Genomic DNA, 14870 nt, shown 5'->3' on the forward strand with positions numbered 1-14870 from the left:
TTTATTTGCTGTCATAATATAAGAAAGCTAAGTAATATTCTTATTAACATTTTCTTGAATATTAAATAGGCCAAAAGTAATCCTGTAGCACCTATTTATTTGGACAGTGCAAATTTCAAGGTCTAATTGACTCACTATTAATTCTTCCTTGAGACTGATGCCCAAAAGTGAGTGCAAAATTGAGTGCAACCCACGAAAACAATGTTACCACAAAACAAGAACAAACTACAAAACAAAATTAAGAAGAGTATTAGCTTCACATAAAATTTAAAAAACAGTGTCTGGTATATGGATAAAGAAGATGTGGCATACATGTGCAATGGCATATTACTCAGCCGTAAGAAGAATGAAATCTTGCCATTTGCAATGACCTGGATGGAGCTAGAGAGTATGATGCTAAGCGAAATAAGTCAAGTTACAGAAAGACAAATACCATAGGATTTCACTCACATGTGGAATTAAGAAATAAAAGAAATGAACAAAGAAAATAAATAAAAGAGACAAACAGACTTTCAATACAGAGAACTGGTGGTTATCAGAGGGGAGGACCGTGGAGGGATGGGTGAAATAGCTCAAGGGGATTAAGAGTGCATTTATCGTGATGAACTCTGAGAAAGGTATAGAATTGTTGAATAATTATATTGCACATCTGACACTAATATAACACTGTATGTTAATTATACTTAAAGAAAAAAACCAAAGAAACGGTGTCAACAGATACTGTTGCTGGGAGTAAAAATTTATGAAAACTCCCTGGAAGACTCTTAGTATGAATCGAAAACTCTTAAAACTTTTACATTCTTGACTTCTAAGAAAATGTAAACAACAACAACAACAAGAAGCTAGGAAAAGTCACAAACCTGAGTGACTCAATGTCTGGGTTCTAGCACGAAAATGCCTGGCATCAAAAACTCACTTCACTTACAAGTCAAGTGACCTCGGGTAAGTGACTTCTCTCTGGCCTCCGTTTTCTTATCTGTAAAATGGCATAACAATAGTCTCTCTCTCATATGTCTGTTTTGGGGCATTAGAAGATTTAATATAAATAAATATACTTAATGAGTAGTTGGCAGAGAGTAAAAATCTCTTTTAGCTATTTTTACTGCCAAAGCTATGCTAAAAATTTTAGTGATATTTACAACCACAAAAATTTGTAAATTAATAGAATGTCCAAGACTAGGGGAACTTACAACAGATCCTCATGATGATCTAATACTCTTCAAGAAAGGAGAAAATATCCCTGCGTACAATTTCATGATTTTATATGACTTCACCTATGTTAAAAATATGCATACAAAAAGACTGAAGGGAAAAACAGCAAAATGTTTAACATATCTCTTTCTGTTGGACATTCGGGATAATTTTAATTTTCTCATGTATAATTTTTAGATTTTTCCAAACTTTCTCTAATATTCATATTCATATTACTTCTGAAATCAGAAAGAAAAAAAAAAGGAAATTAGTTCTTTAAAAAACTAGTACCCATGGGGTTGGGTTTGGGTGAGGACTGAATAAGTAGAGCATGGAGGATTTTTAGGACGATAAACATACCCTGTAAGATACCATGCTGACGGATACATGTCATTATGCACTTTTCTAAACCAGTACAATGTACACCACACCAAGAGTGAGCCATATTATAAACTACGGACTTTGGGTGATTATGATGTGTCAACGTAGATGCAACAGTTGGAATAAATGTACCACTCTAGTGAGGGATGTTGATAATGGGGGACACAGTGCATGTGTGGAGGTGGGGGTATTTAGGAAATCTCTGTGCCTTCACTTCAATTTTGTTGTGAACCTAAATCTGTTCTAAAAAAAATAAAGTCTTAATAAAGTAAATTTTTAAAAAAATTTTAAGAAGAAAAAAGTGCTATTTGTTGTTTACCAATCTTTTATTTTTAGCTTCGTGTTGGTTATGCAACATTTCAATCAGAACTGAATCAGCAGCCTATTGGAATTTTACTCCTCTAATTCTCAAAAATTGCCCGTGAAATTTTTCAGGAACTAGATCTATAGAAGGATCTGTAGTTTAATTTGTCTGGGAAAATATGTTTCACTCAAACTTGCATTTCTCTTTTGCTACATTTTGATTTAAATACCTGAGATCCTCAGAGAACTAAGGGTGGAAAAAACCTAATCCAGGTAACAATGAAACCTACTGCATTGGTTTTACTATCTATTTACTTCCCTATTGGCTGAGCCACATTATCTATTCATTGCTTTAAGGCTGCAAAAGTTTACTATCAGCTAATTCCCTGAGTCTTGAATGGTTTTAATGCATTGAAACCACAGACAGTGAAAGATTGTTACTGGTTATCTTTATTTTCTCAGAACCATTCTGCTCCTCCAGTAACATGCTAAGCCATCATGCTTAAGACAAGAAAAAAATTATAAAAAAAAAACATTTTAACATTTGGTAAATATCCTTGAATTTGAGGATGCAGACTGTTGTATAAAGTACTAAAAGTACAGCTATTGCCACGATTGAATGAACTGTGAAATTTCATTCATTCACAACTTTAGAACTTGGGAAATACTCCAGAGATTATTCTCTATAATTTGTTCTAGTAATGAATTTTATATGCATGGACTTATTCACCAAAAAATACTTGGTAGAATTTCCTAGAGCAATAAACTACAGAAGTTCATAGGGATAAGCCATTTAAAAAGTGGAAAACATTAAAATACAAAAATATTTTGCAGGTAATTGTTGATTCTGTCACTTCCGTTTCCATCAGTCCCCAAACAGATCATTTCTAGGGGATTTTCAAACTTTTCAAAATTAAACTTAAGCTTAATTTATTTCCCTTTATGGCCTCCTAAGAAAGATCATGGGCATTTCCCAATCCACAGGCACAGTACTGACATAACTTCCCACCTAAGGAGTCTAATCACTGAGTCAGCCCAGGGCACAGAAAGAATAACTCCTCTTAACTGGGTCCTCTCTATGAGAGACATATGTACCCACAAGACTTAGCAATAAATAAATAAATTTTCTATATATACATATAATTTTATATATAGATACACACACATATATACACACAGACACATAATATTTATAAAATATTTTAAATTTAATAAATTACATTTATTAAACAATTAAATAATATATGCATATATTCAACCTATTAGCAGTCTGATTACTTTAAATTGTAAAATGAAACACTACAAACATGTTCAAGGTTATAATCAGACTAAACTAAAAGAGAACATACCTAAAGCAGCAATGAATGTTTCCAAATCAAAGGCTCTTTACTACATATTCCAGTCTCTGTCTAACCAACAAGATCTGTGATACCATGCTAACACCAACATTTGATGCAAAACAGTTTACCAGTGAGATCTTCATAAAAGAACAAATTGGTATCCAAAGATGTCAGATTATTTAACAACTATTTTTAAAGAGTAATGACTCTTTTTTTTTTTTTTTAACATTTCTTACTAAAAAAAAAAAAAGTGGGATATATTCACACCTAATAAATCAGTAATGGCTAATTTCATCCCTAAAACTCAAGATTTCACCACAATTTTTTTTCAATGTGTAGAAAAAAGCATCATGGAATAATACTGTATTATTATTGTATGTAATAATGTTATTTCCTGCTAATTCCTTCTCCTCTCTACTTCTTCAAATTGTATCCACATCTCAAAGAACTAAAATCTTTCTGACTGTTCATCCACCCAAAGGACGTATCCTTCATGAACAACTCCGATATTCAGTTGTAGGACTCAGATACGTGATCTCCTGTATACGGCATTGATCCATCTGTGTTGATCGTGACAATCTGAATAAATTGTAAGTTCCTTAAAATTCTTATCTTACCATCATTTTTAAGCTCTACTTTCTTCACCAAAGGCTTACTCTCCTACTAAGTACATAGCAAATGTCACTGTGTAAATCTACATACACTAATTCTTATTCTCAATTCTGTTTTTTATCCTCAAGCCTATTAGATCAGAGTGAGAGCGGCCACTAAAAGGAACAATGCCTTTTTTACACTACTGGTGTTCAAAGACAGGAAAAATGCATCCAAACTACTGTTTGAGCTCACTGAGACCAGAAAGTACAACTTACTCATCTTGGTAGCCAAAAAGATAACATAGTACTTGGTGCATAGTAGGCACTGAATAAATATGTTGAATTATACTTCAGGCTTTCTCATTATACTACAGAAGATCAAAAGACCCTTGTTATTTCTGAAAAGTCATGTTATTTAAGATTTTACTGAATGCTGAGGGCAGAATAAAACTGCCCTTAGACTTTGCAAAAATGCTGTTCCTCGTCTTCCAATATTTAATTCAATTATGAATGATGAAGCAATGGATAAGTAAATAATCATAAACTCATTATAAAGCAGAGTTTTGTTCTAATTAGTAAAGTGTTTCAAGCGGCTATACTATGTTCAAATTTACTCGAATACCCGAATTTTCAGATGACTCAAGTCCAGAAAACTTCTAAAAAGAAAAGCAATTTCAAAATAACCTCAAAGGTCCAATACTGTTTGTGCAGAATTTACACGAAAATAAAAAAATAGAATATTCAAAAAAGAATACTGCATTTTAGAAGAGAAAAAGCAAAAAAGAAAAACAAATACCATATGGTGACTCATACAGTGATCTAGTCATAAGCAGTTTTTTTAATTTCTAATTTCTGCTCCAAGTTAATAAGAACTGTCTGTTAATTTATATCAAGATAGAGTATGGCCTAAGGACACAGCATTGCCAATAAAGGACTTAGAATTCTAAATATAACAGTTTATGTTTAATACATACCAATGGTAAGCTGCCAGAATATTGAATATAACAACTGATGAAGAGTGAAAGTCCTATTTACAAGTCATAGCTATAGAGACCAACAAGGTTTGCAATTTTGCAAAGTTTTAAGTTACTCGTGCATTCAAAGCTACATCAAAGGCAAGTTCAATCACATGTGCAGTACTATCTTAAAAAGATAAATGCTGGACAACTGCAAGATGTCATAGGTTAAACATGCCCTATAAATATTTGTTCTCAAAATAACTATCATTCACGTTATATAAAAGGCCAGGGTTCTGAGATTCAGCCTTAGTAGACACAACTCCATGTGTAAACCTAGGATGATGATAGCCTCAGGAAAGTAATTAACAATCGCATCATACCTCTTATCATTCATAAATTTCACTCTCAGGGTAAGATTTTTCCACAAACAGGCCCTGGCAGCCAATCAAAGATTCCAAAGCACGAAGTCAAAATTTTATCTCTCAATCTGTCTAGAAGATAGATCCTTTCATTTACTTGGTTGTACATTATTTATGCTTCCCCATACTTTTTTATAAACGACCTGTTTTTGGTTTTGCCCTTATGAAGACTCAAATAAAAGGAGACACAGAGACACCCACAGACTTTCTGACCTACCTCTCTGTGATTCTAACGAAGAGCCCTAGGGAGGTTAAAAGTTTCCCTGTAGATCTACCTGGTCTCCAAATGTCTACAGGATAATGAGCCAAAACGGAACCAGGACTCCAGTTCCTCCTTATTTATTCTGTCTAAATTAATAGAGAGTAGAGTGACACATCATAACATAAGGAAGTATGTGCCCATAGAGGCAGGGTTTTGACTGCCTTTCTCTTAATTTCAGCCTCCTCCCTAGGACAGTAAACACATTACTTTGCTGATGTAGGTTTCCCACACCCCCCACCATAGAAGAAACCTCAACTACTGTAAAGCGCAATTCTGCCAAAGGGAACATGCCCAAATTTGTTCATTTTTTTAAAAACGCCATAATGTTTCAGATGAAAACACAGCCTGCCAAAGATGTCAAATAAAAGAATAACAAAGAAGAAACGCATCTTTAGACTGGAATTTCAATGCATAACCTCGCCATCTGTCAACCAGTTGTTAAGCAATGAGCCCAGGGATGCCCTGCGAACACGGACAAGTTAGATCCTTGCACCTATCATCTGTAGCAATCTCCACTCTCAGGACCTCAGTGGTAATTACGTTCTGTGTCTGGAACAACCTGCAGAAATGGCATGAGCCACTGGCAAACCCAACCCTGCCACTGAATGGGCCATTTTCACAGGTTTTCACTCGGTAACAAATGCGGAGCTCAGTTCCTAGAGGCAATGAGAAATCGGGGAGGAAGCGAGTTGAGCTGGGGAAGGTGGGGGTGCGAGGGGGCTCTTTCCTCACGTTTGGATTGGCAATTGGATAGAGGAGGTTGATCTCTAGAGGCCAGACATCCAAACCACTCTCAGTCTCCTCCCACTTGGCCTCAGAAAACAGGAATACAGTTTTGGACCTCCAGTACGCCCCACTCCTTCCCTTCCCGCCGCGGCCACCACCTGAGAAGTTACAGTCTTCGCTCTCGCACAACTGCGGGTGCGGACTCCCTGACGGAGAACCGCACCAGCCAGTCTTCCATAGCGGAACCGCGGGCTCGGACTCCCCCACCAGCTCCGCGACGCCACCAGCCGCCGGCGGGGCAGGCTCCCGGGAGACCTCACCTCTCCCACGCGGCCCTCCCTCTCCCACCCCCGTCGCCTGGAGCAGCAGCCTGACTTACGCAGCCTCAACCCCGACACCGCCTCGGCTTCCTTCAATCCCAATCACAGGGGTAGGGGTGGGAGGGCAGAAGTGGAACGGAGGATCACGGTGAAGGGGGAGAGGGAAAGAACCCCAGCAGTCCGGTTCCCGTGAGCCAGGACGCCAAGTGGCAAGACCCCGCTGCACGCCCACCACACACACGAACGCGCTCACCGACGCGCCCCGCTCCCCAGGTTCAATGCCAAGTGGCTACAAGATGGGATCAAGGAAGAAGGTGGGGTGGCGGGAAGGCCTGGAGTTAACTGGGAGCGGCATTCGCGGAGCAGGGGATGCTTCAGGAGCTGCCAAAGTGAGAAAGTCTCAGACCCCCTCTCCATCCCCAAGTCCGGGCTCCCCTGCCTGCAGCCTGGGTCGCCTTCCTTCCAGCGGCGCTCGAGAGGCGGGGAGAAGAGCCGGAGCCGAGCTTCCCCTGGGCTGCCCTCCCCGGCCTGGCCCAGGGCCTGGAACCCGGCCCCCCTCCAGCCCCGGCTTGGGGAGACTGCCAGGCAAGGAGCGACTTGCCAAAAGACTCTGGGGGAGCAAGAGGGCAGGACAGGAGCATTTTGCACGCTCCGGCTGCTCATTTCTTCCTCTGTCGACACACCCCCAGGGAGCCCCCTTCCCCGACATTACACGCACACGCACGCGTTCGCCCTTCCCACCATCCCAGGTCCATCGATTAAAACACTAGTTGAATTCTTCCTGATTAAAAAGAAAAAAAAAAAGTGCAACAACTCTTCTCAGGAGTCGCCCGAGCAAAGAAAGTCCGTCTGCGGGCGTCTTTTTATAGTTTCCTAGGAGTTAAGACATCAGGCGGTCCCCAGTGAAAACGGGACCGGAACCCCGAGGGGGCGAAAGGTGACGAACTCCTTCCCCACCCCCGCGCCCCTCACCTCCTTAAGTTCCTTGGCCACGTCCTTCAGGTCGCCCAGGACCAATTCTAGATCCTCCACGATGATCTTGATCTGTTCCTTCACCTTGGTTTTGGAGGCTGCCGGCGGTCCCTCAGCTGGAGAGGACGAGGAGGGGGTCCCCTTGGACTTGGCTGACATTCTCTGGGGGCAGGCGAGGCAGGTCAGCACTGGCGGGCGAGCGGAGGCTGCTGCGCGCCCCCGTCCCTGGCGCTGCTGCGGCCGCTGCCGCCCCACTCCCCCCACATTTTGGACGCTCCCTGGGCAGCGGCGGGTGGCTGCGCTCGGCGCTCGGCAGGGCGGCCGCACCGCGGTGCTGCCATCAACTCCCCGAGACGCGGCGCTCGGCGCGGGGCTGCAGACGGGCGAGCAGCGCGCCTGCGCCTCCTCCCGCCGCCGCCCGCCGCTCTCGCGCACACACGCGCTCGCTCCCCGCCCGCGGAGACGGCCGCCCGGCCGCCGCGCCCGGGGCTGCCAGCTGCAGTCCCCGCGGCCCGGCGCTCGGCGAGCCCTCGCCGGACACCTGGGCGTCCGCGAGCCGGGAGCCGGCTCCGCGCCCTGCCCACGCCTGGCCTCGATCCTGAAATGCCCTCCTCTCCGCAGCCCGCTGTGTGTCTTCGCACAGCTAGCCCGGCCGCTTCCTTGTCGCCCGCTAGCAGAGCCAGGGAGCCCCAGCACACTTTCTGACAATATGCGAACAACCACAGAAGGGCCAGGATTTGGGGTAAAGCGACCCTAAGTGTTTATCCAGAACCAAAGTATGTTCAGAAGGCCTCCAATGACCCTTCTAGTGACCTATGAGTTAAATGGAGGTGTTCCTACTTCGCCAGGAGGGAGAGAGATAAATGTGCATACATGATCACCCCTCACCCCCCCGGAAAAATGAAATTCAACCAATATTCTTGAACGAGGTTGCCTAATCTTGCTACTCCAGAACACTAATAGCGGATTTATTAATCTCAAGTCCTCACACCAAAAATCCCCTGGGGAGACTGTCTGAGTCATCTTGGCTGTACTTATCTGGGACAGCTCTCTTTCCTTTTTTCTTTCTTTTTAAAACTATCCTTTCTGTTTTCGTGACCTATGCTGATGTATGTTCTTTGGGGGGGGGGGGATAAGCTGTCTGCATCTCTTCTTAGGAGAGCTGAATAAGAAGGGTGCCTCCAACTTTTTTTTTTCCCCCATCAATTTCTTTAAAATTTCCACTTCAAGTCTTTTGCTACTAAATAGGAAATAACTTTCTGACTGTTCTGTCAAAAGGACCCAGGGAAGGGAGTTAATAGGAAGCCTTTGGTTTCATTCTCAGTAGGTGGCTCCCATTCTCCTTAGCTAAAGTTTTAATTTCCTTAGTAACAAACCCACGGGCTATTAGCTACTGACCTGGCAGGATGGCTGTACTCTATTGTCTTCAGTGCACTCTACTCCAAATCATTATTTTAATAGGCTTCCTCTTTGGGTCATGCCTTCGTGGGGCCCTTGTGTCTTCCTTCTCACACCCCAGGTGGCTCCAACAAGCTCCTAGAGATGAAGAAAATCTTGGCAATTCTTCTCTTCTGAGTTCCTTAAGCCCTCCATAATCAATCAGTTTTAATTCTGAACAATTTATCTTGACAAAATCATTGGAAGTCATATGTGGACTATGAAAAAAAAAAAAAAGAAGCAACAGAAGAAAAAAATAGAAATTTAGATACAGTGCCAAAACAGTAACAGCATTGAAAAATACATTGAAAAATCAGGGGACAAAGAAGAAGGTGGAAAGCAGAGGCTGCTGGGGGACAATTAAAGAAAGAATAAAAGAACCAGTGTGCAGTAAGCAAACTGGAGAGGTGAAAAAAAGAAGAAATACTTAAAAGTGTTACATAAGTAACATGCTTAAGGTCTCAGAGTTGAAGAGAATAGATTTTTTCCCTAAGTTCCTTTATCTCTGCAGGTTCTTTATATGATATAGATATAACAGCAAAAATAATTATATCAGGTTTACAAACTCTCCCACTGGAAATTTCTGATCTTTAATGACACTCTTATTTCATATGTGAATAAAGATAAATGGTCAGAAATGGCAGAAGATCATATGAGAAAAAAAGAAAAAGTGCTTTTCCTCTAGATTTGAATTTTTGACTCTCAGTGGTGGGCAAGTAAATACAGAAGCCCCTCAAATTCAAAGTATAATGATTGTAGGCAAGAATATTGGTGAGAGGAAAGGAAGTGGTATCTTCCTTCCCACTGACAAAATAATACTCTTGTAATATTAACATATATCCATGCTACCCTGAATCCCCTTCACTACAGATGTAAAAAAACAAAAACAAAAACAAAACTGTTGTCCTACGATATCCGTTGCTATTAATGAACTAAACTATTCTGGCTCAAAATTGAATCATAATTACTATTCTAAAACACATCATCCACACCATATCACAGTTTATTCTTAGATAATGGCTGTCACCTATCTATGTCTATATTGGAATACAACAAGGAGTCAACTGAAAGGGGAAAAGTTAAAACTGACTTCCAAACTCAAACTAAAAAGCTTATAGGACCCTAGCAGTGGTGGTTACCACTATTTTCTAGTTATTAAGCAGGGTAAGATATTCCTAAAGAAGAAAATTTCACAGAGTTAAAAAATACTGAGGGAAAGAAAGCAGAATGAAAAGGACACAAACATATATTTATATATATGTTTTTGTATGTATATGTGGGTATGCATGTGTGTGTGTGTATGTGTGTGCACGTATATATATCTATTTATTTTCTACTTTTTTTTTAACCCTTATGGAAAAAAATTATTCACTCCTTTGGCTCATCCTGGACTCCTCAGAGGTTCGTATATTGTGTTTTAAAGCCAAATTATGGAGACCACAGAGCAAAAGTGACACAGAGTAAAATTTCTGATGAATCTGTCCATAAATTTGTTTATGTACTTGCACTAGCGACAAATGAGCACATACTCAAACCCCATCATTTATAAACTTAGACACAATAACAGATTTCTAAATAAAGGGAGGTCTTATTCACAGAAGTGATTGTGCACCAGCATTTTATCCTTTCTGTGTCTTTATATTTTCTGAGTTTTGCAGCAAGGAAGATTGGATAATTATAGGAGATCATCTAGTGGTTGTTTTTTTAGTTACAAGTACTTATCAGTATTCTTGAACATGTGTGTGTGTGTGTGTGTGTGTGTGTGTATCTGTGTGTGTGTGTGTGTAATCTATTGCAATCGATCCCTAATAATTGATGTGCAGGAAGTGTTATGACACTGACATAATTTTGAATTCATAAAGAGTTCAAGAATATTCCCAAAATACTTTGTCCCATTTTGGGGTAGTGGCTCTTACTGATTTATTACCTTAACGATGCTCATTGATTCTCAAACAATGGATGATATGCATAATATCATTCTTAATGGAGACTTTTGATTTTTTTTTCTTTTGCGTGCATTTATTTCTGTTTGCAAAATCTAATAGAGTTATTAGAGATATTTGAAAAGATGAAGAAAGAAATGGCAACATTGCTCTGAAAATAGTTTTCACTGGGGAATTGTGGGGGAGAGTGGGAAAGGACATGGATAGCTAAAAGATAAAATTTTGTCGGTGAAACAGCAGAGAGAAATAAGGAAAGTTCTCCATCTACACGTTGACTATTAAATATATTGCATATGTCTGGGCAGTGGTTCTCAAACTCTGGCATGCACTGGAGCTTGTTAAAGCACGGGTTACTGGACCCCAACCCCAGGGTGTCTGATCCAGTAGGTCTGGGGTGAGGTCTGAAATTTGCCTCTCAACATGGTCCTTGGCTGCCAGAAAGGGACCACATTCTGAAAATCACTGGTTTGAGAGATGAAAAGAAAACTTCAGGTTTCTTTTTAGCCAGTCTAAGCCTTAAAGATCATCTGATTATATCTCTTTACCTTATAGATGAGAAAACTAAGACCCTGGGAGGTTAGATGGTATACCCAATGTCTGACATCTAGGGAATACAAACTAAGAGCCAGAACCCCATGTTGACTCATACGTTTTAGAGAGTGGTCTCTATTTGTCTAGAGAAGTGTCTCCTTTTTATCAACTGCTGTTGGCATAACGTCAAGCTTCTAGAGATAAATGCATATTGGTTTACGAAATGTGATCTGAAAATTTAAGTGAAGGTATTCTAAGTAGAACTTTGTTGCGAAGCAGTTGCTCAATAAATACCTGACCAGAAAATAAAATACTGAATGAAGTATTGTCCATCTCTATGCATTCTGAGAATAATTCAACAAATATTTTTTAAATGGCTACTCTAGGCAAGAATCTACACTATGGGGGATATGTAGCAACTAGGTTTAACAAGACATGGTCCTAGCAGGAACAACTAGGCAATGCCACACACGACTCCAATATAAAAACTGAGATTACCTCAGAGTATCTCGTCCTATCCTCTTTCCCAATTGTACTCAGTTTATTTCACTTGACCTCCGAAGTCAACATATACTTGGCTTTTTTTTTGGTTTTGTTTTTTTTGCTTTTTACTTTTCACCCATGTAACAGAAACTGAACTTTTGCGGAACTCAACAAAGGAAATTGTTTCAGAGCCAAACCAAAGAAAGGTAAGGACAGAAATATCTTCACGTGGGATTGGAGCCAGAAATTCTAAGATCACTGGGACTATTTCTTTCTGTCCCTGTATCCCACCGCCTTTTCGTGGATTGTTACTTTCTCTTAAGCTCGTTTCTACATAAGATTAAAGTGGGGTTCCTGATAAGTCCAGGCTCACATCTTCACAACTTTGCAACTAAACAAACAGAAGATCATCACAGCAAGCTTCCGGGAGAAGACTTTGATAGGGCTAGCTTAGGGTATGGACACCTCAGACAGTCACCGTGACTGAGTTGGGTGCAAAGCTGCGACAGGAGTTGTGCCTTTCTTATAGAAAAGGCATACATTTGTATACTTACTAACATGATTTTCCAGCAGGTGGCAGTAAAACAAGTTATTCCACCAAAATCTGTATATTATGATAATTTTCTCATATAGAAGTAAAGTGTTTTTGGAGCTCCTGGGTGGTGCAGTTGGTTAAGGGTCTGCCTTGGGGCTCAGATCATGATCCCAGAGTGCTGGGATCGAGCCCAGCATCTGCCTTCACGCTCAGCCTGAACTCGGCTTGAGATTCTTTCTCCCTCTCCCTCTCCCCCTGTCTCTCGTAAATAAGTAAAATCTTTAAAAAAAATTTTTTTTAAGTAAGTGTTTTCAAGAAGCAAAATTTTTTTCAGATTCACACAAAGACACCATATAAGTTAGCAATGCTTGGGTAAGAAACTGGTGGTAAGAAGTATAATGACTGGCCCAGTTTGGATCAAGTTACCTACACCTGTGCCCTATTTCTCCACCAAAAGAGGAGATGTGCCCCTGGGAATATAAAAACAACAGGTATCTTCCACATAGACTTTAACTGGATCATATACCTTACTTTTTTTCTCACACTTAGTGATTAACATCTTTTGATTGTTCTTGCTTCCTGGAAGCTAGCTTTGTTCAAGTCCTCCATTTAGCATTGGGTTTATGCATATCAAGAACCCTTCATCCAGTCCCATCTCAGGGTTCCAGCTTGGAAGACCTCACCCAGCCCAGAGCTGCTGAACTGCCCCCAGGACATGTGCAAGCAATTCTGGAACAATTACTCCCTTCACTCAAGTCTTCAGGAGTTTACACTCATCCTGAATCCCTGGGACCCGTGCCTGACATCCCATTCCGCCTCTCAGCTTCAAACCTCTGGGCCAAGCGAAGAGAGAACCTGAGACTTTCAAGATTCCAGGACTCTTACAGACATGCCAAAGAGGTGTTTTTAAAACTTGGCCAAATGCCACTCTGTACAGTTAACAGCTTAGCAGCCTCTTTCCCTGGAAGGCAATTCAGCTCCAACCAATGAAAACGTGATCTTTTCACAGAAAACCATACACCCTACTAGCTCCAAGATCATTGAAAATTCTACTGAATCATTCATGCACCCAATTAATTTTAGTAGATACTTGGCGATCTCACTTAGAAGTTTCAGGGTCCTTCGTTGTTTGTCTTAGTTTTTGTCACCCCCCTCCCCCAAGATAGTAAGTCAGGGTGAGCCAGGAAGAATTACTGGTTTTGATAAAGTCAGGGTGGACAAAGAAGCTGGCAGTTCTTGTACCCCTCCCACTGCTTAAGGAATGCTCTGGCCTTCAGGAAAACAAAGCTGGGTCCTACCAGATATAAGGTGGCCAGCAATGCCACCCACTGTGTATCATCAGGTAGAACATGTAGTTTTAGTTCCTCATCTGAAAATTGGGACTGGATGACCCAACTCTGCGAAGAGTCTAGGCATTCTGTACAATGCTGAGTATAAGCACTGAGACGCCCTGCCAATCTGAGGGAGTGGACCTTGATACAATAACAGGGGTCCCGTAATGGAGCTACTACTCTATTTAATCGGCATGTTATTTGCACTTTTTAATCCCACTTGCTCATCACAAGTCCATGAGTTTTGGCCCAAGCCTCAACCCAAGCTTCAAAAATATATTGTTAAAGACTGAATGTTTGTGTCCGCAATTCATTCCTATGTTGAAGCCCTACCCCCAGAGTGATGGCATTTGGAGATGGGGCCCTTGGGTGGTAGCTAGACTTAAATTAGCTCATGAAAGTGGGGCCTCAGAATAGCATTAGTGGCTTTATAAGGAGGGGAAGAGAGAGATGTCTCCTTCTATGAGTGTGCACCAAGGAAAGGTCATGTGAGGCCACTATGGGAAGACAGACACGAGCAAGGCAGGAAGAGAATCCTCTCCAGGAACTGAACGGGCTGCCACCCTGATTTTAGACTTCCTCACTTCCAAACCTGTGACAAAAGAAGTATCAGTTCTTCAAGTCACTTAGCTTATAGTATTCTGTTATGGAAGCCCAAGCTAAGATAGATTTTGTTTTGTGTTTCCAGCTTTAGTGAGATATGTGACATGTAATGCTATGTAAGTTTAAGGTGTACAATGAAAGATGATGTAAAACGAGGGACACCTAACGCCTTCATCTTGTCACATGATTACCATTTCTTTCTTGTGCTGAAAACATGCACGATCTTCTCTTTGGGGAACTTTCGAGTATGTAATACGGTGTCATGAGCTACAGTCACTATGCCATACCGTTAGACCCCCAGAACGTTCTCATCTTCTAACTGAAAGTTTGTACCTTTTGCCCAACACCTCCACTTTCCCACCATTCCCCACCACTAGTAACCGCCACTCTACTCTTTCTTTCTACAGGTTCAGCTTTTAAAAGATTCCTCATTTAGGTGAGACCACACCGTTTCTGTGTTTCTCTGTCTGACTTATTTCACTTAGCATCACGCCCTCAGGATTGATCCAAGGTGTCACAAACGGCAGCATTTGATTCTTTA

At 41.1% G+C, this 14870-nt stretch overlaps 1 protein-coding gene across 2 annotated transcripts in view; it reads right to left on the reverse strand.

Annotated features, from left to right (window-relative positions):
* Positions 1–9014, reverse strand: part of PRR16 (proline rich 16) — a 180962-nt gene extending 171948 nt beyond the window's left edge. Inside the window, exons 1-2 of one of the 2 annotated variants that reach the window (XM_087862360.1) lie at positions 8865–9014; positions 7467–7628 (exon numbers count right to left, since the gene is read on the reverse strand). In XM_087862360.1, the coding sequence (XP_087718486.1) occupies positions 7467–7625 (159 nt within the window). In that variant the 5' untranslated portion in view covers positions 7626–7628; positions 8865–9014. Of the gene's footprint in view, positions 1–7466; positions 7857–8864 lie in introns of those variants that run through there. The other variant, XM_045794865.2, reaches the window with a different exon arrangement.
* Positions 9015–14870: the final 5856 nt, after the last annotated feature.

This window comes from Ursus americanus, chromosome 5 (genome assembly GCF_024610735.1).
Source record: "Ursus americanus isolate L20-20 chromosome 5, mUrsAme1.1.p, whole genome shotgun sequence".
NCBI classification, from domain to species: Eukaryota; Metazoa; Chordata; class Mammalia; order Carnivora; family Ursidae; genus Ursus; species Ursus americanus.